Source organism: Acyrthosiphon pisum, chromosome A2 (assembly GCF_005508785.2).
Source record: "Acyrthosiphon pisum isolate AL4f chromosome A2, pea_aphid_22Mar2018_4r6ur, whole genome shotgun sequence".
Classification (NCBI taxonomy): domain Eukaryota; kingdom Metazoa; phylum Arthropoda; class Insecta; order Hemiptera; family Aphididae; genus Acyrthosiphon; species Acyrthosiphon pisum.
In genome coordinates, this window is record NC_042495.1 from 57,460,414 (window position 1) to 57,487,945 (window position 27,532).

At 28.6% G+C, this 27,532-nt stretch overlaps 1 protein-coding gene across 3 annotated transcripts in view; it reads right to left on the bottom strand.

The window, feature by feature from the left end:
- Window positions 1-17,582: 17,582 nt before the first annotated feature.
- LOC100168794 (glycoprotein 3-alpha-L-fucosyltransferase A) overlaps window positions 17,583-27,532 on the bottom strand; it is a 35,700-nt gene continuing 25,750 nt past the window's right edge. For all 3 annotated transcript variants that reach the window (XM_029490853.1, XM_029490852.1, XM_029490851.1), the window contains 4 exons: window positions 23,826-23,859; window positions 23,419-23,729; window positions 20,474-20,904; window positions 17,583-18,263 (listed from right to left, as the gene is read on the bottom strand). In XM_029490853.1, the coding sequence (XP_029346713.1) occupies window positions 17,957-18,263; window positions 20,474-20,904; window positions 23,419-23,729; window positions 23,826-23,859 (1,083 nt within the window). In that variant the 3' untranslated portion in view covers window positions 17,583-17,956. The remainder of the gene's footprint in view (window positions 18,264-20,473; window positions 20,905-23,418; window positions 23,730-23,825; window positions 23,860-27,532) is intronic.

Genomic DNA, 27,532 nt, shown 5'->3' on the forward strand with positions numbered 1-27,532 from the left:
ATATTAAGTTTTAACTAGGTAGGTATAAATCATGCTATTATATATTTTGAAATTTATGTACCCAACTCTTGGTATTGATTTTTATTGGAAAAATATTTTTTGTACTGTTTTTAACTTTTATTAAGTTAGGTAGGTACGCAATTAAAATTATTGTTTCATTATTATTAAATGAAGATAAATATACGATTATAGGTTATTACACGGCAATATATATTTTACAAAGTAATACAATTTGTATTCATATCATTACCAATAATAATATATTATTTTTTATACAAAAATCTGAAATATTTACTAGTGTGCTCATCTCACATTCAGTGAATATCTACCAGTTGTTTGTTAGGGCATCTAGAAAAATTATAATACAAATCCGGTATAATAAGCTTACAAACGTTAACTATATGCTAAAATATTAAATTTGGAATATAAAGCAATTTATTTTTATTGTATAAAATAATTTACTACGAGACGGAAACTGCATATACCTATATATATATACTTCTACTTCACTAAAATTGGACTACTAAACAGTACAAACCTCAACTTTATAAGAGAAACTTTACGAATATTGTATTAGTTATTAACCAGCATAATATAAGTCATAGGCTCAAAACTAAAAGGTTCTAACTCAAAATTATTCATGAGAGCGCATTTAAAGTTAAATGTTGAATATATTATTTTTCCCAGACTCCCTATTTTTACGAATTGTATTCAAAAAAAAAACCGAGGAACTTTGTTTTGTTATGGTATTATGAATTTAAATTTAATCTAATTAATTCTCGTGGGATTAGGAACAAAAAAATAAAAAAATAAAATATAAAATGAATGCATTTTTAAATTACATCATATTTATTATAATAGAAATATTATTTACATGATGCTCACTGTCCATAGCTAGGTAAACGACATTTATTTTCGGTCCGTTTTCATCGTCGATAATTTTCGGTCCAATTTCATCGTCGATAATTTAGATAACGCTCAATTGTTACGTAAGACAAATTAAAATAAAAAAAACATAGAGTTAACAAATTGTAATTTTGTCTCTACGAATACGTAGAAACCACAGAGCGTTTGTACAGATACACTGTGCTGCCATTCATCTATATTGTCTTGGCAAGCAACAAATACAATCGTAGACCATATAATATCCCTAGGGATATTCTTATTCGTGGTCTACTGCAGGCTTGAGGCAACTGATCCGTATCGAACGTAATAACGTTTAATTTTGAGTGACAGTGAATAAAGAAAAACTTTCAAGAGAAGTCATACTTCGTTGACTGGAATGTATTTACGAAATTTCAGAACCGGTAGGTATCATGCCCTATTATCTAATAATATTTTATAATCTTTTTATAGTGTTTATTGTCTTTTTTTTAAAGCAATTGTGATAACAACGAAATCGTCTAAACCTTATAACATCGATTTCACCGATATTCGTCCCGTTTTTGTTTAAATAGATTCATTAAAATGTGCGTATGTATTATATGGGAAGTAATTAAAAATCAGGATTGCTAGTGCAATCAGAATTACTTATCGAAGTAACCGTTAAACGTTTTTAGATTTAGATTTTCCAATTATCAAATAGGTATTAAAGATAATTAATGCCACGAGAAGCGTTTTAGATCACGGTAATTACTACCTGAATCATATAGTCGGCTAAATCCTTAAAACATTTAATATTATAATTTAACGGGCACAATAATATTATTAGGTATAACGTACTCCTAATCAATTCAAATTCAAAGTATGCACGTTGTGTTCAATCGCCTGTACCATAATTTTCATTGTATAACTATACCAAATACCGGGTACATGTTTTTATTATACCTCCTGCCAAAACAGTCGTTGTCCGGTTATATATTGTAACAGAATTTTATTTCAAAACATGATCGAACACTTGTGTCGTATCGTTGCTATTTTATTAACAGAGGATCGTTTCGAAATAATCTAAAAATATATTAATTAAATCACGGCAGAATCTTGCCCCACCGAGACGTAAACATTAATCAGTTCAGACACCGACTCGGTAATCTTGGAAACCTAGATTCGGACGACTAAACGATTTTGTTTTACACGCTAATCCCATATCCCTCCGTTCGGTACGGTGAATCTTGTATTAACGATTTATTTATTAGACAAATACGTTAACACGAAACGTGCAGTCGATAAAATACGTTTATTGTTCAATTAAAACAGTTATTTGTCGTTTCTCTTGCACGGACAGTCGTTATTGGCTGACATAAATCTACGAATTGCCATTTGCTACAGACTCAGACATTATACGATTATATAGGTAGTTTGGCCCGCTGCGCTGCATCATCGATTGCTTCGTTCCATATTATAATATTGTCATTCTGCTCCAGTGCTGCAGTAGCATACCTCTAACCCAATACTAGCAGTCTATAAAATGTTGACCGATTTTTAATACAGATAAGTATAATACTTATCTGTATTGGACATTGTTTCCTGTGTAGGGTTTTGAATAATGATATGCTCATATGCTCCTCACGTTGTATTCCATAGCTAAATCAATAATTACGAAATTCGCACAAATTTACATACCCAACTATAAACAGTGTCCAAGTGAAATCATTAAAATTAACTCGCCGTGTCTAAACGGTGTAGTACGTATAAGGGCTAATTTATATACCACGAGATGTGATATAACTAGAACATAAGGCAAAATTAACGTAAAGTGCAATGAAGCTTTAACCTTAATAATTAGTTTCAAAAGTTTTGTTTTTTATTTTAAACAAATTAGTTGATTAATATCCCGCCTCCCGAGTTCCAGAAAAAAATTAATTTAGTGTAAAATTATAAAATAACTGAATTAGTCATTAAAACATAGTTGAAAAAAAATGATGTTCGAATATTTCTTCCTGCGTACCATTCCATCGTGGACTATAATATATATTTTTCAAGGAACTGAATATTTCCCCAACTCCCTCAGCAAAGACCTTCCTCCATTCCCTGTTAATTTAAAATGTCCGAGACATTTTTTTTATTTACCACGTAATTTGTTAAGCATGGTTTTTCGTAACCATTCGATGGACGTTTTCGATTTAAATCGTTTCTTAGTAATAACGCGAGACCCGCCATAAAAAAAAAAATACTGCAATTATAAACTAACAATAATAATTGTTTTCTTCTCTCTTCTATGTCCTATCCAACATTCTATTAAATTTGAACGACTACGATATAATATGTAAAAACAAGTTTCTGTTTAAATAAACAATGTGCAATGTGAAATGTCCAACACATTAGGGATTGGGCAGGCACCAGGCAGGATCGTCTAGATTAACACAAAAAATATGTTTTATTAATCAAGTCATTATACTTATCAACTATTCAGTATTCACTTGTTATTATTAATATTCAAAAGATGCTACATCAGCACGTGATGTCTCCGTCGTGTACAAACGTACAGCATTGCAAACGTATAGTATTAATTAACGTAAAAATTAAAATAATAAGCGTCAAAATCAGTTTATTTTTTTTTTTAATTGCATCTAATAAATATTCAGCCTTAACGAACGCTTTTAAACAACAAATAATTTCATAAAAAATTAAAAACAAAATCTTGTATTTGATCGAACTGTTTTACGTGACATTTATCGTTCTTACTAGACATAGGGTACCTACCTATAAATTATGTAGGTTATAACTTAAAATAATTTATAATTTTTTTTTGAACCGTACGGAATTTTGTCCGCTCCACTATTACATTCTAATTAAACGTTTTTACGCGAATAAATCACATCCAGCTTATCTAAAACGTACAATTAAACGTTGGCCGTGCATCCGTCGTGCGTTGGGAAATTGCCAATGTAAAAGTGGTTCTGCGGTACGGCCGCTCGTTATTTGGCGACGTCGTTTCTATTCCGCGGGTATAGATGACGTTCGTTCGCGACTTATATACCTAAAGTGCACAACTGCAATATTGAACAAAAAAAAAAGAACTATTCGATTGACCGCAAGTTTATGAATATTACAATATTTTTAATTAAAAAATATTTACATTTGAATAAATATATATAGGTGTGTGATACTGTTATACGTACCTACATTCATTGCATTTGCCAACATATTTCAATATTTGATATTATAAAATATTGACAAGATGATATTATTATTGATATTTAAACAAATACAATTTGACTATGAAAAAATGAGTCATCAAAAAAATTATAGTGAAATTAATCGCTCGCCATGATTTAAATATTGTTCACTGCTAATGATTTTCTTAAGCTTTATATAATTTATATTTATTATAATATGTTTAAAATATATTATTTTGTTATTATATTTATCTAAAAAAGAAACAAATTCTACGAATGTACCCAATAACCTATATGTTTTAATCAATAATCGCCATAGAACTTTTTTGTTCTACGCGCATGGTACACAAATTACAAATTCGGATCTTCGACACAATAACACGCTATCACCCTCCGTGAGAGCGTATAAAATCGGAAGTTCGTCTTAACACGTCCAGACTTGTTTGCCAATCCGTTACGAGATGATTGCAAAATATTCTTGGCCTTTGGGCTCTTCAAACACTTCCAGTTTTTACTCGGTTACTATATATATCTTCCGCCAAATCTATGATTGACCACGATGTGGTAAAAATATAATTGCATTCAAATAATTGAATAAGCTCACGTGTTGGTAAAGAATACAATATAGGGTTATTTTATTGAAAAATCTCTCATTTCACCTAGGTTCAAACTTCAAGTTCAACTTTATGATTCACACTAACTGTCACCAAGCTATAGTTACATGCATGTCCTTGATTTGGTTATATTTTAATAAAATGTCTTAGCTTAGTTATTTACATATTATATTTTATTAAATGTATTATTAATTAAAAGAGTATAATATTATAGAATTTAATACCTGTAGGTATAATGTTTTTAACCCGTAATTTTGCTAACATTAAACGTAAGTACCTATGTTAAGAACCACTCGTTCATTTAATAATATATTATATTGAAACTACATGTGGGTATCACTTTTTACGAGAATAGTATAAGACAAAAATAACGAAAAAAAATGCATTAAGACATTTATAATAGTAAGGACTTCAGATAATAAAACGTTATATTATGATATAATGAAGCAAACATAATAATATTTAACCTTTGTTTCACTACTCTCAGCTCATAAATTTAATCACACGAAGACAACATTTACTATGTTAGCTTGATGCTGACATAAATGTATACAATACCAACCATGTTATTGATAAAAGCGATAACTACGATTGTTAATATACATAGAATACACATATTAGTAACAATAAAAATAAGCTACCTAACTATTTTTTTTTATTTTATTTTAGAAAATTTACAATCTGTAGTACATGACACAATAAGTAAAATAGATGACTGACACAACACTTTATACATGATACAAATAATACATGAAGCACAAGATGAGGGAAATCATCCAGCGATAGTAAAATCCTTCAGTAAAACCTAACTATTTAAAACTAACTATTTTAAGTGTGTTTATCCATTAAAAAACAGTTTTTTAACAAAATTAATAATACATAATAACTATAGTCTATAGTTTTGTATATATGTCTTATATCTGACATCATAGAGGTGCAAATACGGTTCCAAGGATATTTTAAATACACTTATGGAACGCAATTTGTAATGTTCCGTGTTTTATCGCAACATCCCATAAATGTTTGTGGTACAAATTATCGCACAAAAGATGCTTTGTTAAAATGTATTAATATAAAAAAAAAATACGTGTAAAATCCTATAGTTAGATAACTTTAATTTTATTTAGAATCACAATGTAGATATTTTTTTTAAAAAACAATTAAAGTTTGAAATTAAAAAAAAAATTTGGAAATTATTTTTTAGTTAAAAATGTATAATATTTTAATTTTTTTGTTTTGCCTTAAATATTTGATAAACTGTTCCTCATAAGTAGTTTAGGTATGCTGTAAAAAAAAAATTGAATAATATAAAAATATTAAATTCAAATTTGAACAAAATCAGATATTTAAATGACGAATAACGATTTTTGTTATTTTTTTTGTTGTTTAAAAATACTAATTTAAACTACATAACTATATTCGTGGGTACTAATATTATAATTTACTAGCTGCCCGACCCTCCTCCGGAGAAAATTATTTTTTTATAATTTATTTAAAAAACATATGACTATTTTTTGACTATACAAATAATATAATATAATTACATATTATAGTTATTGTTATTGCTAATTTCTGAAAATTATATATCCTACATTTCGAATTCAACCACTGGAGTGGTAAATTTTATTCTTTTTATTATAGAATAGAGATATGGTAGAAAAAAATGTAACAATAAATTATTTGTTCAATGAATAATATATATTTCAAATGGAAAAATGCAAGTGCAAACAAATAAATAAATAATTAATAATAATAATAATAATAACAATAATAAATAAGCAAACAAACTGGTTTCCTTCGTCTTCAAAATCAAGTTAGATTCTTATATGTATAGATAAGGGAATGTATATTATTATATTTTATACATATAATGATATTTTCAAATATAATGTTTTCGGCAAAGTGTATTCAACCTACCGCATAACATATATTACTAATAGTTAAACAAATTATGGCAATTATAGCAATATAAAAATAATATCATGAAATATACTATAAATAATAATTAGTATAAGCTGACAGAATCGCTCAGAAAAGTTTTTTGTATGCAATGACTAATCATTGAATTCAAATTTACCACATAAATTACAATGACGTACTCTATGACGAGGTACACTCAACACCTACTATTAAAAATAAGATTTTGTGAAAAAAAACTTGAAAAAAGTTGATTCTTCATAAGAAACTTAGCATCTATTTCCTAAAATTATGCTTACGATTATAATATGAAGTATGAATGTCACATTTAAAAACATATAAATACAATTATTTTATTATAACTTATAACTTATAAGTGTATACCAAAATAATTTTTAAACATATTCATATTTTAATTATTTATAAAACTTTAGTAATTTTAATTTAAATTGTGTAACAGAGAACCTACATCGATACATTTTATTATTTTAAAACTTATCAATTAAGTTTGAACTTTAAAAATAATAAATAATACTTTTCCACTAAAGTGTAGCGGTTATTTTCGTCGTAAAAAATATAACAAAGCATGAAAATAGAATGATTCTTTATAAACCCGAACAAATTAAAATTAATAAAAATAAATTTATAACGATATCGTTACACATAGAAACTTGAATAATGAACAATGAAATTTTACTTTTATTATATTATTACCTATGTATATAGAATGTAAAATTCTGTACCTATAATAGCATTTATAATAATCAGTTCAGTTTCAGAGTAGTTAATAAATTAAATTAAATTAAATATGCTGAAAGTATAGCACATGTTAAAATATAGTAACATAAACTTTTCTAAGACCACTTTCGTTTTAAATCTATAACCCACTAATTTATTTGTTACGGCTAAAATTTTTCTTTTGAACTGTTTTGATAGGTTTACGAATACCTGTTCGTTTTCTGTTTACAATTAAATAAAATTTTTCTACAAGCAAGAAACTCCTTTAAAATATTAAGTACTAAGTAAAATGTATACTCAATACACCTAAGAATATACGAATAAAAATTAAGATATTACATAATATATATACAGTATACATATTATTATAATTATGAAATATACAAATATTGCGTCTTTCATTTTATGCTGTTAATGTGTCAAAATAACTTACAATTACTATCAACGACTTATTACCATCTAAGTATAATACGAATGTATACATTGTAAGATCAAACAACAAAACAATAATTTGGTAAAACTGTCTCATAAATTACATAACTAAACGCTTAAAAGTTAAAAATAATATCAATTGATCTCGTGGTACGTAATATCGTTTACTCGTTCAACATAAAAAAAATTAAAAAATTAAAAAATATAATATGATACGACTTCAAACCTCGACAACAACTCACTGAAAAATAAACGTTGACAAAATTTAACCTTTAGCTAGGCATACTGGAAAAGAAAAAATCACGCAAGTAAACCGTCGATCATGGTGCTCTACACTCCTAACGTGATCAAAAATAATAGTGTGGCAATTTTCTGGATTTTGCTTTGACGGCTAAAAAAATGTTCTTTTCGAATTTGTATTTTTCAACGACAGATAATATTATGCAAAAAAAAAGTTTAAAACAACTCTATTACAAGGGTATGCCTTGACGCTATCGACATAATCATCATCATCATCATCATCATCATCTTCACGGTCGTCGACAAATCGCCACCAATACTTTGCACTTTATCGACGGTTCGACAGCGAGATAAATGTTTTATCCGATTTATTCGCCATGGATGCTCTAGCTAAGTGTACGGCAGTAATTTAAAATAATGCGGTTAAATCTTTCGCTCGAAAACCCCAGTGACTTCTGGTACGAACAACATTCTGTTTTTACTCTACATATAATCGTCTTTCGAAGTAAGAAATGTTTATTTTTTTATGCATGTTTGAAATTTTGAATGTGAAAAAATAAAATCCCACACATTTAAAAATGATAAAATATTTTGTGGAGGCATACGCGTATAAAAGATTTAATGAAAAATACCCAACAGTTTTAAACCTAATCACGTGACAATGAGTTCATTCGTAATGAAAAATCTACAACGACCAAAGATATTACAGATATCTGAAACGCCAGTTCCTGCGGACGCACTATGATGGAATATTATAATAATTTATAATACATTATTTTATATTTAAATTAACTCGACATTTGGACTATGTTATATAGCGCAATAACTAATCACCCACTTAACACATTTTTTCATTAGAATATAATATATAACGACATAATAAAAGCCAATCCTGTAAATCTCGACGGTGTGTAGCCCTGTAGTGAGTTATGTATTCAATGAAAGGTTTCCCCTTACCATGAGCCTTTTCAAAGCAGATCTAGGTTTTGTATACTCCACACACTTAACCCTCTATAAACATATTAATTCTACCACTTCGTAAAACTCGTGTCAATCAAGTTCAAACTTGTTCGTTCATTGAAAACGGGTACGTAATACTGGCTGAAAACACAAACATTTTAATAGCTCCCCCTTCACCAAAAGAAAAAAAAATTGTAAATGTATACATACATCCATATTCCATAGACCATGTAAGTGATTATCCGGGTGCGGACCACTTTACTTTTGTAATTCCAAAATATATGTCCCAAAAATCATGCACTATAAATTCAACTAAATTCCGCCTATACATAATGCGTGTACAATGTAGATCATTCCCTAAAATGTAAATAACAATAGTTTTGTACATATCAATTGTGTCTTGGTTCGATAAAATATGTTTAAGATTCTGAACTATAATCTGTCTGTTTTTTCGGATTAAACGTTTTAAAAATGTGATTTTTCATTTCTATTTTTATATGTCGACATAAAAAATCAATTTTAGATTTAGACAATATTTTAATCCGAATTTAAAGTTGTACAGTTAAGAAAGTACATTATTATACCTAGAGTTAATAACATATTTGATAGCACGATATGTATGCATTTTACAGAAGTGTGGGTACACGCGAGTATAGCACAACAGCAGTATGCCAGTATCCAGTTAAATAATTGTCATTTTCCAACTAAATTAATTTTGAAAAAATTAAAAAAAAAAAATGTTTATTTATTTTATATGATTATTTGTTTAGGACTTAGAAGGATAAACACGAAAATGTAGAAAACTAGATAAGCCAATTTAAAGTAGATCTGACAGCAAATTCAAAGCTGTCTTTTAGAATTCTTATCACTTTCCTAGATTAATAATTTGTATGTTAGAATAAAAACACAACTAAATTGCTATGTTGAGGTACGTGTATTGGATTGTAGAACAAAAACGAAAAATCACCGCTTGAATTTCCTTAAAAGTAACCCTTTGATATAAATAAAGAAGAATTATCCTTTTAATTTGACAATAATTTCCAATAGGAATCACGTTTTGGGGACATTTTACTAACTGTTGCTTTAAAATATTAAAATATTTGTTTGAAAACCGAGCCCATATAATTAAAAATAATACATTTGTAAACAAATGACAGTTAATGTAATACTATTCCACACCTATAAAACGACAGATAACAGTTATATTATGCTGCACTTAACGATCCTTAATGAACCATCATATTATATTAATATTTAAAAGTTACCTTTAAATAACCGTTTTTACTCATCTAATTACCTACGTTCAACAAAATTCAAATTGTTCTAAAAATTTTAATATCTATATTCTATAACTTATATAGGCACCTACTCAGTAGTCAGTTTAATATCATACAATGAGTAATATTATTATAGACTATCTACATAGAAGTAAAACTGAGTAGAAATGTTTTTATTATAAAACCGTAAAATTATAATGTACCAAAATAATATAATTCATAATTAATCAAAGAACAACATGAAAACAAACTAATCAACAATCGAGATAATTTTTAATAATTTCAAATTGCCAATAATTTCCCATATTGACTAGTTACTTTTTAGAAAATATAAAAAAAATCTTATCAAACATTTGGAACTGAGCTAATTTCATCGAAAATTAATCATTTAAATAATTATCTGATAAGGTATGGGGAAGGTTTTAAACGATGTATCACTTTTATTCTAATAATTAAAATTTAATGAACTCAATATTTAATTTATAAAGTTACAATAATTGCACATATTATGATTAACGGTTTGCAGTGGAACTCTAAACTATAATGTATGATATTTTGCAGTAGCTATGTGAAATAATTTTATTCGTACAGTAAAAAGTGAATTTAATTTGATGTGAATTTAATAAAAGTGAATCATTTATAATATGTGTGTCGTATTTCAGTGAGCATTACACACAAATTTAAATTGAATTTGCTACAAGTATACAATAACTATAAATAAATATTATGCCGATACGCATATTTTTTATTACAAATTATACTTAAGTATTTACTAACGAGCAAAATTATTAACAATTTAGATGTTAAAATTTTAATTTTTTTTTATAGGTTCTTGAATGTCAGCGTTTCAAATGCAAAAAATTTACAAATTTACAAATTATGGGCTTATGCGTTATACATATAAATATGTGATTTTACAAAATAAAATATCTGATTTTCTGTGTATAACCATGAATTGTGTGTGCATATACATTTCAATGGAATATGTTTTAGGGTGGATGTTTTAACTTATATACACAAAGCTCTTAGACATATTTTGTTTGATGATTTTATTTATTTGCTGTCCTCCTATATTATATTTCGTCACCAAAAATAAAAATAACTTTAACTAGAAAAGCTTTTACGACCAAGTGGACAGTAACAAAATTACCGTACCATTAATTTTCCACTTTTCAGAACTCAGTGTCAAGGGGACACGGAAGTATAGGAGGAGTAGACTTTTCTGTTGGTACAGCCACTTCGCTAAATGAGAACTCAGCCAATCGAAAATGACGGGTATCTTAAGCATTATTCAATCCATTTAATATGGCATTTGGAGTGGAACATCGAACAGGGGAGTAACATATTAATGTGTCGATGGACAAAAAAGTTTTTTTAAGTAAACCAGAATAGTAAAGATATCAAAATATTTAATCGTTAACAATACATTTTATTAATTTGTAAATTTGAATAAGGTATTACGTTCCTCTATCAAACTTCAAAACACCAATAATCACGAGTTCTTTTTAATATTAAATTTAATATGTATTAAATAATAAGATAATATTTTCATAAGAAGTATTATTAGGTATTCATTACTTATTGCAATAAGTATTTTTTAAACACCTTATATTATGCTAAAAGATCTATGTAAATTAAAAAAAGTAGGTAAGTGGATGTCGCTCTGCTGTACAGTAGATTACAAGTGGGTAATTGTATATTGGTTGTATTAGACTTGAATCCAATGATATAATATCATTGTATAAGAAAAACGATTCTGAGCGGAGACGGTTTGACAGTCTAGATATTTAATATTTTGTTATTATTTATTTTATCATGTAAGTTGAATTAATATTAAAATATTATAATTTTTTATTCGTTTCTATGGTGATAAACAAAGCGTTAGAAATTAAAATCCCATTTTTAGCGTTTTTTCGTAATTTTCCGGTGGTTTTTCCCGTGGCATTAAATAACTGTTGAGAAAATCGAAAAATGACCTCTCTAAAGTACCATCTTGATCCAATTTGCTAAAAGATAAGGTATTATATGTTTAAATCGAAACACTGCTTCTGGAAGAAATTTTGTATACAGGATATAAAAAGAAAAAGAAAAATAAAAAAAAATAAATAAATAAACACCATTGTAAAAACAATAGCTTCCTCGCTCCGCTCACAATCTAAAATCATAAAATTTAATCAAAAATAAAATAAATAGTATAATTAAAAAATGTTCAACAAGTTTTAAAATATTTACTTACCACGTAGCGAAGCGTATATAATATCCGTGACGACCGACTTAGGTTAGGTAGATAATATACAGTCAGATTATGTATAGTCAGTGCAAGCTTTTGACGTGACTACGCTTATTTCGTACTGACGTTGAGACCCAAATTTAACTGGGTCTATTTCCCCTGTATCTCACAATTATGATATTTGTTATGCATATTTTTAATCTCACAAATATTTGTAATATTCGATGGTTAATAGTCAAAATATTTATTATTACATATTTATGTATTAGTATTAAGTAAATAAGTACGTAAAACTGTGAAATGTTATTGATAATACAACTTATTATCAGTTAATTAATGCTACCTAACCATAATATACTACCAAGGTACTACCCGCTCATATACTTATTATAAGAAAATGTTTAACAAGATTATTCAATATTGGAAATATCGATTGATTCTACGAATTATAAATTTAAAAAATCAATTGATTAAATAAAAATAAATAATTTCATACAGATTTCATTTCTGATTAATGTCAGCAAATTAACGTCATGCCTGTATAATTTATTACTCTAATATAAATATTGTTTTTATTTAAAGATAATTCAGAATTATACGAGTGACATCGATAGAACCATTTTGTTATATAAAGTAAAATAAATATTATTTTATCTATGCAAACTATGCAAATATTTTCATTGAGTGTTTCTTAATAAGAACTCCTTCCCCCTCTAAGTTTTACGTCGAAGTCCCCATGAGACATGGCGTCCAACTATATACACACAGATGGCATCGAAATACCCTTTCTGTTGACCACGTCTAAACGAAATTACAAAGGTTTTTGTCTTTTTGTCTTCTCGGTGTGCGAACAACCTTTCGGTATTGAATTTGTCAATCGTACTTTTCCCAATAGACAATATGGAAATCTAACTCATATAAATCAGAATATCGTGGACCGTGATACACAAAAATACGCCAACTGGTGTTTTTTGTTATTATATATATATATATATATATATATATATATTTTTTTTTAAGTATAATAATATGCGAAGCGCTGTTACCTACATACCACCACCTACGATAGTAAAGGTGCAACCATATAATATATGCATACATACATGTTTAATTTTATTCTATACACGTTAATTAATTAAAATAGCGCATATTAATTAATTTATAACAGTAAGCCTAAATAACGCCCTGTAACAAAAACATAATTCGATGGAATAATATTAAAACACTAAAATATTAAATACCACCATGAGAGGGAGAAACAATTTTCTCTGCGAACTACATTCTACACGTCATATATTTCACGCGCGTGTTCTAGCATTCGTACGTAAAACGAAGATACTCCGATCTTCGCTTACGAATCAAGAATTCGCCAAGACCCAAACCAGAATTATACAAATTAACGTATTTTAATTTAGTACATCGACTAATGTTTAGTCATTTATTGATATTCAAGACGTGGTAAAAATACATAAATACATAATGATGTATTTATGTACAAACCCAGTTGGCCAACACGCAAAGTAATAAAATTACTAATTACATAAAATTATCGTCGTTAAAAAGCGGAAAATACATTTGAACATTACAATGTCGTGTTCTTACACGCACATATTAAATAATATGAATGTATGACATTATACTTAAAATGAGTGACTGCAATCACCGAGCAAAAAAAATGGTATAAACATTTTAAATGAATTAATTAATATATGTAAATTACACAAATATCACTAATAAAAAAACTTACCATGGATAATTTTTAACAAAATTTTGATATATACAAATCGAAATCCAAATGAGTACTTTTATGTTGTTCAACTGTAAGTGTACCTACTAAGGATATTAGTATATAATAATAGATTTGAAATACATGGGGACTATTATGATTTTGAAATTATAATTATTTTATTTATGTTTTATTATATTAATAGGTAGGTACACTTGATTATTTGTAAAAAGTGTCTGACTGTCTGCGTATAATAAGTACTTGATAAATATGACATATATTTATATTTCATTTAAGACCATGAAGGACTATAATGAATGACTATTGTCTACTTAGTATATACATATTGATTAATAACTCAAAAATAATTCGTTAAAATTTTGATTTAAATGCTTCAACGTTTTCATAAAATAATGAGTTAAACAATTTACAATAAAAAAAGAGCGGTTGCCATTACTCATTTGAACAAAAATAAGTAAGTATTGCTCCAGAGAATTTTTAAGTTACATAAAAAATCTGAATTATGTGAATATTTGAATCATCTTGCCCATATTTCAGATAAACGTACTTTGCGTATATGATACGTTAAATTTAAAATGTTATGAAAATAAAACTGTGCTCATTTCTCATAGACCATAGTGTAAATCATACAATGCGAGATATTTACTTGAATTTAAAATAGGTCTTTACAAAAGGATTCAGAAGAAACTCCTAATTGAATCCTCGACCCTCCTTGTAGTAACTTCAGGGCTATAAAAAAGAGTATTTGTTCCCCATAATAGTAGTTATTCGTTCCGAAGCAAATAAAATTTATTATTTATTTCGGTACAAATAGAGTTTGTGAATATCGGAGTTAAGCTTGGTGTATATTTTAGCCACACTTTTGAATTTAAATTTTTCACATAAACTTGAACGTTTTCTTTGCAATGGCTTATCGTTAGGTGCGGAACGAATAACTCAGTGAACCAATAGGCAATAAGCAATATTTACTCTGTAACAAAAACTCTGGAAATGAATAAACTATATTTGCCTCGTAACATTTTGTAGAGAATAGACAAAGCCACAAAGGAGTCAAATAAGAGTTCATTCCCCGACCTCTCCTCTACAAATATAAAGAAAAATATTATGATTATTTAACACTGGATAACTTAGTAATGTTTTAGTATTTCTTTAAAAAAAATAGAATAAAAATACAACAAGTGATTGATATGCCATTGTCTTAGTATCCTGATGAAGTCAGTGGTATCAACAAATTAAGGAATCGACTGGAAATCGGTGGAGTAGTGACGGTACTAATAGAAGTAAGAAAAACGGGGGGGGGGGGAAGGATATAGAAAGGAAAGGATTGTTCAAGTGGTCCGTACACTCAATCGCGGAAATGATCTGAATGTACATATCGGCCGATATTGCTAGCTCCCGGATGGGTGACCACTTCCCCCTACAAATAAAAAACAGCTAATGGCCATATTTGCCGGGCTTAAGAGGACGTCACACTGACATTTGTATTGTATCCGTCTTACAAGTGCGTAACATAGCAAATTTACGCTCAGTAGATAACGTTTAGCTCCATTAGTTTAAAAATTAGACAGAATCGACCTATTATGAAACTTGATGGTAAAAACATAATCTGAGTTCATATGTTGGTTTTTTACGATTATACAGTTTTTAAGTGAATTATGGGCATTTTTAATTTACGCTATATTATATACGCATAACTTGCTAAAAAATTGAACTATCGTAAAAAACCAACATACGATCACAGATAATAGGTAATGTTCTTACCATCAAGTTTCAATATAATAGGTCGATTCACTCTCATTTATAAACAAACGGGGCTTTACGTTACCTGCTGAGCATAAATTTGCTTTTACGCACTTGTAGGGCGGAGACAACAAATATCCGTGTGGCGTCCTCTTAAGCTCAATAAAAATTAAAATAAAATAAAAAATAACGTATTTTAAAACAATAAAATGAGTAATAAGCAACATACAAATCATACGAACATAATAATTAATATTATTGATACATTTTTGTATTTATCATTTTTTAACATCGTTAAAGTAAAAGCGACATTGAATAGTTTTCCTCTTTTATAATGACAATTTACACTCTTATCTAGGTATAGCTATTCAAATATTTTTAAAATATACCTACAAAGTGCTAATTGTCTTCAAATCATTATTAAAATATCAAAATAGGAAATTCTGGCGATTCTTGACTATTCTAAACAGTTTTTAACAAAAAAAAGACGTGTCCATGTGGCGTTGGCAACTTGAATTGACAAAAAAAAATGTTGTAAATCTCATATATACAAAGATAGAAATATAAAATTTACCTATCTAAAACTCAATTTGCAAACGTGAACAAATATTCTTTTATAAAAATAAGTATATTATACTATTCATTTCATATTGAGTTTGGTTCGCCATTAAAAAACAATCGATATTTGGTTCAAAATTTGTGCTTGCTTAATTCCTAATCCATTATTTTATTTTTAACCGTTAAAGTTTCCTGATTTTTGCAACTTTCTGCTGGAGACTTAGATGTTTTCGAATTCTCGAAAAACAGACTATAATTAACGTTCGTGAAGGTACCCCCCCCCCACCATGACCAATATCTTTGTAAGTTATATGTTCTCATTTTGCAAATTATTTCCAAAATGAGTTGGTCTTGGTACTTAACGTTCAAAATATTGATCATGGTTGGGAGGCCAACTTCGCGCCCGTATATAAATGGTCAAGGTTGTACTTCGATTATTATGGAACGATTTGACATCATAGACATATTAAGAAATGGACAGCTCATTGAGAGATGAAAATAGTTTGATCGTTGAGTAAGAGAGATGGACTACAATTTACCCCAATTATGGAAAAAAAGTAGCAATCACTAATTTTTCCAAGGGAATTATTCTAATCATATGAGATTATGATATAGGTAAATACTATATTACTATCATAATTTACAATAATAACAAATTTTGAATTTTGAATTTTTTATTGTGTTAAAATATTTATATAAAATATGTAATATGTGTAATGATTTTTTTTTGTTTTTAGTTATTCATTGTTTCCATTACTTTTATTACTTAATTCAAGGTTTTCAGATAGTAAATTATCAAAAAAAAGACAAGTTGCTCATTATAAACAATAGAAGAAGATAAATAATATAATATGTGCTATAACTAGCTCTACTATTAAAATATAATTACATAAGCACAATTGAAAAATTTTAAAAAATACCTAGACGATCGAACTGAGATGCATTGACCTGAATTATCCCAAACCAATTTGCACTTAACTGAGAAGTCTTTGTATGAAAGGATTTCACTTAACAGATATTTGCAGGTACCTACACATTTTTTAATTGCTTATAATAAACTTAAATATAACATAATATTATATTATGTATTTATTTATATTTTTTAATCGTAATATTAGGATTGTATATTTGTATTGAATTTATAACATTTAATAACTGGGTAATAAGTTTAAAAATTGTACCAATTATTGAATAATATTTATACATGGTTTACACTTATACATTGGCATTGCTTTTTTATCATTTAAAAAATATATATATCAGACAAATTAAATCTTTTTATTAATTAAACTTATTATATATGATATTTTAATGAAACGATCAACGAAAGAGACCTAAGGAAATGGGTCAATATTACGATTACAATATTAATCAGTTATCGTAACAATAGGGTCTTGGAAAAATCGTTTATTTATTACAGTTTATATTAAAACAATATTTTATCATCATGTTGGACATGTGCCCGGGCCTTTCCACCACTTGTTGATGTCTTCGTAGTGCCTGGGCGCACGGTTCGTGTCGTGGAGCATCGCGCACAGCCGGCAGTATAAACGAGTGTCCTCGATTATCGTGCCCGAGCCCTTCCACTGGAAGTATTTGTTGTACAGCTGGTGGTTGCCGTCTAACAAGTGCAAATAGTCAGCCAGCTCTTTTGGTGACCCGAAGTCGTCGACGTGTATGAATGAATTATTTGGCGCTATTAATTCGTAATCGCTCCGTTTCGGTCCCATGACGATCGGCAATACGTCGTTACTGCGCATCAATATATTGTATACGTTTACTGATTAAATAATATATTATACAATGCGATACATTATAATTTGTATTATAGAAAAAAATTTATGAAACAAAACGTTAAACATTATTGCTGTAAGTGCGTATATAGATTCCACTGAAATTAACGTCCATGAAGTTGGCCAATCCAAATCTATGCCAACATTTTGCGAATAATTAGTTAGAATTTGCGTGTCCATTCCTGGAATTTGCTAGTCAACGAAATCTCAGATACGAGCTTTCAAAGTTCTAACTTTGGCCCACCCACCTTACTCAAAACAGTCCAAAATGGTAGTAAAAGTTTAGATTTTTTTTTTTTATTATTTTTTTTTTTTTTACAAGATATTTACAATCTATTCAGAGAACAATAAGCAAATTAGATAAGAGTAATAAAAACATGAGTAATATGACGGAAGAAGCCACCCAATGATGACACTACCTATTTTGTTTAGAGTTTAGTAGGATTATTTGGTCTGGGATTCAAGCATCCAGCAGGTCACGACACCAATTACGTTTGAGACGTCTGACGAGATTTCCCGGAATCGAAGGGACTGCTAAATTTTTTATTAGAGGGTTAGGATGATTAATTAGCCTATTGTGAAACCGCTTATAGTAGAGTTTTGCTTCATCTTTAACGGAGTTCATCCTGAGATCTTGCTGAATGGAAAGGTTGGAGACATAAAGGTGGACATAAAGGTGGAGCATTAAGTAGTTTCCTTAGCGCTATGTTTTGGAATGTTTGTATTTTGTTGATATTGGATATTTTTGCATTACCCCAGAGTTGTATGCCATATGTCCAGATGGGCTTAATTAGAGATTTGTAAATTAGGAGTTTAGTTTTAATGTGTGTGTATTTATTGTTAATGCAAAAAGTTTTTCACAGGCGCAGCCGTAAGTTTAAATTTTGACTTTTAGATCTAAGGTGGGAAGCCCAGGTAAGTCTGCGATCAAGTGTAAGTCTTAGATATTTGACTGTAGAAGAAGTAGGAATTTGGATGCCAAAAATAGATACCTCAGGGTAAGGAGAGAGACGAAGAGTAAATGTTGTGTGAATATACTTGGACTGATTAATTTTGAACCGCCACTTCGTGTACAAGTCTTCCATAAGGGTTATGTGATTTTGAAGATTGAGTGAGGCTATTTCCGGATTAGAATTTATAGATATTATTGCCTTATCGTCTGCATAATCAGCAACTAGAGTGTTTAGTGTAGTAGGCTGATCAACAGCATAAATATTATAAAGTACAGGGTAGGGTATGCCTCCTTGTGGAACACCGGCTGAATACATTTAATATAGAATTGAATTCTTTATAACGATTTGTTTATCAATTCTGAATATAAAATCCATATAAAAAAATCCTAATAAATCTATGTTTCATAAAAAATCTAAATATAAGTAAAACTCTATATTAAAAAAAAATCCATATTTGAAAAAAAAAATAGATTTTTTATCATAGGTATATGGAATTTTTATCAGACAGATTTTTTATTAAATATATATTTTTTATTTTGATTTTTTTATCAAATATGGATTTTTAGTGGCATTTATATTTTAATATTTTATGAAATATAGATTTATTAGAAATTTGAATACGGATTTTTTGTTCAGAATTAATGAAAAAATCTTTATAAAGAATTGAAATTTGATAAAAACTTATATTTAATAAAAATCCATAATTGATAAAAATGTAAATAGAATAAAAAAATCTATTTGATAAAATATCTTAACTTTTAATACCATTTTGGACAGTTTTGAATAAGGTGCGTGGGCCAACTTCAGAAATTTGAAAGCTCGTATCTGAATTTTGGTGGACTAGCAAATTCCGGGGATGGACTCGCAAATTCTAACTAATTATTCGCAAAATGTTGACATAGATTTGAAATGGATTATGCGAAGTCGGTCGGCCAACTTCATTGACGTTAATTTCGGTGGAATCTATATACGCACTTACAGCAATAATGTTTAACGTTTTGTTTCATAAATAAAAAAAATCAGCAATAGTTAAATTGATAAAACATGAAACATCTACATTTAATCCGAAAAAATGGCATTGTCTACAGTATCATAAGAACGATCAACTAACAGTTTAACACAGCGATTTCGGATAGAGTGATCAAAAATATAATTAGGGCTAAATTAACATATTTTTTCAAATATATAAAGTAGTATATTATACATTTGGACTCACCTCAGTGCATTCATGAAAAACTTTTCAGTTATATAATAAATGCAATGCGAACTTTCAAAAGACAAATAGAATTTATAATCCTTTTTCAGCATCTGAAAGCATTCCGCTTTTTTCGTCTTAGGACATTGGAGTTTCCCGCAGCCACCGTACACGTCAACCGATATGTGTTTGGCGAGTTCGTTTGCATAAATCATACGTTTGTTATACGGATTGCAGTTCGAAACAAACCACGCCACTTTCTTTGTTTTGTTAAGAGCGTAATTTTTTTCATAGACACGTGGCAGAGGTGAATTATTTTCGATGAAGTATGCATAAGGAAACGGTACATCACTGTCCCAGCGGTAGTTGGCCGTCCAATTGAATACATTGGTGTCACTTACAGGTGTATACGAGTTATGCACTGGGCATTCGGTGTTTAATAAAATCCAAATCTATAATACGATGAATGACAAATTAATAACACAGATGCAATAACAATAAAATTATATTGTCTATGTCCATAATTCGAAGTGCCACATATATACAGGAAAATATATTAATCCTTTGTATAGTCCACATGAATGTGTCAAAAATATATATATCATGTATCGTTATACGATAATATTTGACTAGGGTAATAATATGAATACATTTGGATATAAAACAGCTCCCGGACGACTTTGATAATCTTTTGTTAGTCGCTATTGAGGTGCTATTGAGGTGTTAATTTGGCACACAATCGTCTTGTTTTCACTATTTATCAACACTTGCATCCCCTTTATCCATTGAAATGTGACAGAGAAAGTGATAGTAAGTGCGCTAGTATATAAAGTCTAAATAGTAAAGCTATAATAATAAAGCTAAATAGTTTATGGCACCGGTAAGTAACATTTTTGCAAATGTTTTGAAATTTTTGAAATTTATGAAAAATGTTAATTTTCTCGAGCTTATGTGCTAGTGAAACCTGTCGATGGGCATTTCCATACATATTTTACTTGTTTTTGAATTTTGCTGTGCGAGGATTTTTGAGCGAATAACTGTTTAAAAACTAAGCTAAGATAGTAGTTAAGCACCCATAAGTTACATTTTTGCAGAAAAAATATTTCAAAATTGTCTTTTTTAACTAGGTATAGGATAGAATATCCTACTTCAAGCGCCCTATAAGTTACTTAGATTTTCAAGATAAGAAGGAGCATATTGAGGTCTTCCAAATTGGGCTTAACCATTGAAGTAAATGGCGATTTAGAAGTTGACAAAAAAACTTTCAGAAATGTTAATTTTTTCAAACTTAAGAGTAATAATTGTCCTGTTCCTGACCTTTTCCATTCATAATTTATATATTTTTGAATTTTGCGGTGAAAGGATTTTTAAGCTAATTTCAAAACTAAAGAAATTTGTTTTGCTGAAGGCAAATGTGCTGTTACTCGGCTACACGATTAAAGACAGTATGGTTGCACAACGAACCATAATAAAGTGATGCTCCGAGTTTCCTTGTTATCACAACGATTAGCGGAACCCGGGCATTGGCGCTCCAAGCGTTTAAATATTGAATCATATTGTTCATATTGTTATATTCTGTGATCATATATATAAATCATATAATTTGTATGCCTAGTAGTAGCCACGGATATAGATACTAGTATATCCGTGGTAGTAGCTAGTACTTAATTTTTACACTATCAGCGCTAGTAAAAGCTTCTAGAGTATCGTTAATAATAAAAGAAACTATGCGCATCATTAAATTGTTTCTTATCATAGTTCGTTGGGCAACCATACTATCTTTAATCGTGCTCGTGTATGAGAGAGAAACGAAGCGTGCACGGAAAAAGACTAAATCGTAATTCATATATGTTTTTAAAATTATGATTGACAAATAAAATTTCTGTATTAAACAGGGCTTCAAACCGGTTAAAACCGGTTTTCTTATTAACCGGTTAAATTGGAAAAATTACAGGAACGAAAACGAAAACGAAGCCACAGTTGATTATTTTATAGAACGAAAACAAAATGTTTAACCAGAATTATTTTTCGTACTTGAACAAAAAAAAAAATTTTAAATTAGGAATTAAAAATTAAATAATAATAATAATCATAATTGTTTATACTTCATGTGTTGGTCACTCTGTTTCTAATATGATAAATGTTAGTGGTTTTCCAATGTTTATCTAAGAGATATCTCTAGCCTTCATGATTTTATTATATTTAAACATAAAAATTATAAAATAAGGTTAATTTTATATGTAGTTGTATTTTTTTTCTTATACTATATATTACTATCTATTAATATAGTTATGTTATATTATGTTATTATAGGTACCTAATTTCTTTATAATTTTTGTAATATACTTAGGGTGACCAGACGTCCTCTTTTACGAGGATTTGTCATCTTTTTATGAGTGTCCTCGTTTGCCCGGGCTCTTTTAAATAAAAAGTCAAAATGTCCTCTTTTTTACACGTAGTCTGTATTCAGTGGTAAAATGTATTTTAAAGATATTGTATTTCCAAAAAATAATTTATAGAAGTGGTGATAACACGAGTAATGCACACGATTATAGATAAAAATCTGATTATGGGTTGTTATAACTGTAGTCCTGTAAATACTATATTATGGTGATGGATGATAAGATATTGTGATAAGATTTAGAAGAACTTTCTTTGAATCTTTGATATTATTATTATTAATATTACTATCACAGCGTATAGTTATTATTAGAACTAACAATGGAATAGGAATATAATATGCTACAAAATATTCCTCTACAACCAGTTATTTAGAAAAATGGACTATGTCATTAATGCAATTTAAAGTAATTTAATTTAATTAAATCCCTATTAATTAATTAACACTATTAATGTAAAATAAACAAATATTTGTAAGCTTTAAAATATTCAGTAAACGCGAAATCTAATAATTGCATTGGACAGAATAATTGTTTTCTCGTTGACGAGGGTCACGATTTTTTTACCTGATTTGGCGGCCTTCGGTACTCAGGGCGGCTGTAACTATGTCTGAAAAGCACCGCATCGACATTCGGACCCAGAGACTTGTTGTATGTCAACCAACATTGACTCACGGGACATCCAAAGAACTCACCCTGGTCGGGTTTAAGAATCTCCCATATTTTGCCGATTCCGGTTTGGATTAAGATCTGTTTGTACGGTGTCTTCGAGTACCTGTAGTCTTTTGGCACGTAATACATTTGCTCTTTGATTCTGTCACCATAGGGCAACTGTTCTGGCCACACCAATCTCGAATAAGTAAAATTGTTATCAGCACCTATATTTTTGACGAAATTTTATGTACAGTGTAAAAAAAACTAGTAACATAAATTTAAAATTATTATATGAACTTTAGGCTTTAGTGGTATCTTACAATACGTAATATTGACGATTGAGACGTGGTCATGCTGAAAAACAATTAACAAATACTTATTACTATTTAAAACACAAAATTAAAATAGTTATATAATGTATAATAATAGTAATAATAATAATATATTTTGTGATATCCATTATTCACGTAATCACGTATGGTATACAATACTACATTTAAATATTGATTGTGGTCAGTACTCTGTTGTAAATATTACCTGCCGTTGAGTTAAGTCTTATATTTATTATATGGCTCTTGGAATACATTACTTAAAATACATACAACAGGTAAATACATTTAGGTACTTCCTTTTTACAATTAGGTACCTACTGAATATGGTAGGTTAGTACTCCTATTTAGTTCCCTGCAGAACTCTGTTAATAGTTAATTGCATTTATAACCATACCACTGTAGGTATATTTTTATTTTTTTATGTCACGTGGTATAATGAGGCACACACGCATAATATAATATACTCGGCACAAAATACTCTATTGCTCTATTATTGATATTTACTGTAGATACTAGATACAATAACCTGTTATAATAAAAAACTTAAAATTCTAATAAATATATATGCACAATTTAGTTTTACACTTCTACTTAAAACTTTTATATAATATATTATTACATTTTACTATATAAAATTCCATTTTCAAAATTTTTAGTTTAATTTTAATCTATTACCAATTTATACACGAACCTATTAACATCGTTTAACGTTAAGTAGGTAGGTATTACCTCAAAAGTTTATGATAATATAATAAAATATAGTTATAGTTAATTAATAATAGTTTGACCAATAAATATAAGGGTAAAAAAAATTAAAGTGTTATACAAATGTAGAAAAGTATGTAACTAAAATTTTTAGAAAAAAAAATTTGGTAAAAAGTCTATACTTTCAGAAATAATGAGTGTTCTTCGAAAAAAAAATCCCCCTGTATTATGTTTATAATAACTAATTATTATACATATCTGTGACTGGAATTAATTCTGGAAATCAGGTATCTTGATAAAGTAAAATAATAATAATAAATATTGCTGACACTGTCACCCGTCTCCTGTATAGTGCATACTGCTCAGAAATCTGCTTATCGATTACGATTATAGATACTAGAGTGCTCATCACCAAATCATAGATAACTTTGCTACAGATAAATCAAGGCACAAAATGATTTAATTATTGTACAAGTATACAAATGTACCTATGCAAAATTGTATTAATATTTATTTGTTTAGTCGGTATGTATTGATGTGTGTCTAGGGCGGTGTACACACAAAACACAAAAAAGAAAAAGATCGACAATTGCTTTATTACCTACAACGGTTTTATTTTACATGTGACAAATAACAATCATTCACGTGCCAGGACGGCCGACGACTGCGACTGCCTGGATCGTCTATTGTCACGTATATTATATTGTAGAAAAACAGGTTCTAGAATGTTCGCGACCAGATACGTCACCGCGCGACGGTCTGCGAACATTCCAGAGACGATCTATATTATTACGTTATCTATATACGTGAATTTCCAACAGTATAAATACCTAAATACAATTTTTATAGTTTTGTTTTATTTCATGGAACATTACTTCCCCCCCCCCCCCGTGGGAGCACGCCAATGTACGAGGGGCTAGTGTTGTAATGCCTAGGGGTAGAAAAATAGCAAGTCCGCCCCCGTATAGGTAATAAGTGCCACTTGCAAAATAAATAGTAGATAATTTTAACAAAGTCCGTGAGCACTAATTTATCTAGCCCTAGTATATTAATAACGATAATGTTATTGTTAATAAAATAATCAACTTGACTAATAAATTTAACATCATTTTCTCATGGATACCCGAGCAAGCACAGCGGAATAACTGGTAATGAAAGACATACTAGCCAAGGAAAAAGCAAACAATCCACATCAACAAACCCTCTGGAATATAAAATCGGACAAAGATATAAAAAAATGATCTACAACTGATTTAAAAATAAATGGCAAAACGAACGGTTATAAATGAACACTAAATTAAACGAAATAAAAAGAACAACAGTAAAATGGAATAACCCAATGTCTCTCAAAAGAAGAGATGAAGTTGTATAAATCGCCTCAGAATAGGTCATACACACTATCATTATATAATGTAGAGACACTCAAGAGGCTAATTTTAAATATTAATGCATTTTTACTCTTCCAAAAGGTGGGAGACAAAATAATAAAAAATACATCATTATAAAATCTATAAATGCATCACTCCACTGGAAATTAGAAATGAAAGTTTTTGTATTTACACTGTGACACTTAATAAATGGTAAAATCAAAGTACATATTTGAAAATATATGTCCTTAAGTATAATAAAAAGTTCTAAGATTCAGAATTTGAAGAAATGCATAATTATAAGATAAAATAGGTTTGAGCATCATCGGCGATGTAATAATTATAGCTATAGATGTGTAGATGATAACCGGTTATAGCTTTTGTATAAAAAGAATTATGATGTTAAAAATACTTACTTTCCAGAAAAAACCCATGATCACAGTCAATATTATACTTATTGCCACTAATTTAAATATGAATTTTCTAATTTTGATTAGACGTTTAATGCAAAAAACCGGAGATTTAATATCTCTATACTCTTTAGTAATCTCTGCTATCATCTTACAATACTAATAATATTCAAATATTAAATATATGTAGAAAAATTATCATTATATAATTATCAGTTTTGATACTTAAATTACTAAAACAACTTAGCGTTAAACTATAATTGTAATCCACGCGGATAATAACATACACAATTACGTGTATAAGTGTATAACACTATGATATTATAATATATTATACCGTGAGCAATAATATTTAATAGCTGAGTAAAAAACCTGTGTAGAACTGTAGTTTATTCAATTGGTAAAACACCTGTAGTTATTATTTTTATTTATGTAGACAAGCTGTTGGGGATTGATTAAAATAAACAATTAATTAAAATTGCATTTAATATTTCAATATTATTCTATGCACCTACATTTCACATGATGTATTTTATTTATATTATTGTGAATAGTTTTACGTATAATTTTTACAAAATATTTTACGAGTATTGAAATAATAATTAAGATAAATAATAGCAGGTTAGGTTTTTAAAGTCCGTATATTATGGCTTTGAATTTGCCTATTAACACAGTGATTATTGAAATATGTATATAAATAGGTGTCATAAAGTAGGGCATCACATGCAGGGTTTTTGACTTTTGTTGAAATATTAATTTAGAGATTTATAACTATGTATGATTTTACAACTTAAAAATGCTGATATTTTGCTTCAAAATTTAAATATCGATAACAATTTATTCCCACAACTCACAAGATGCCCTAGATAATAGGTACTCGATTACTTTTAAATTTGATAATTAGTCAATAAGCCATAATAGCTTTATTTCTCCTACTAAAAATGGCGCCCAACAATAGGTACAATTGACACAAATATTCCCTTACTATACAACCCTTGTGACTATTATCGTGTAATAGCGTGCTACTATAATTTAATTATTATTAGATCGTAAATACGTCTATACTTATTTAGGATACATAAGCATAATTTAAAGTGCTCAATAACTTAAATTACATTCGGTTGTCCGTCGACTGTGTACGACTGCTGCGAGTGTAGGGATTTCTAAGAGCAAAAATCCTAGTTTATAAGATTATCATAGTATACGTAATTAA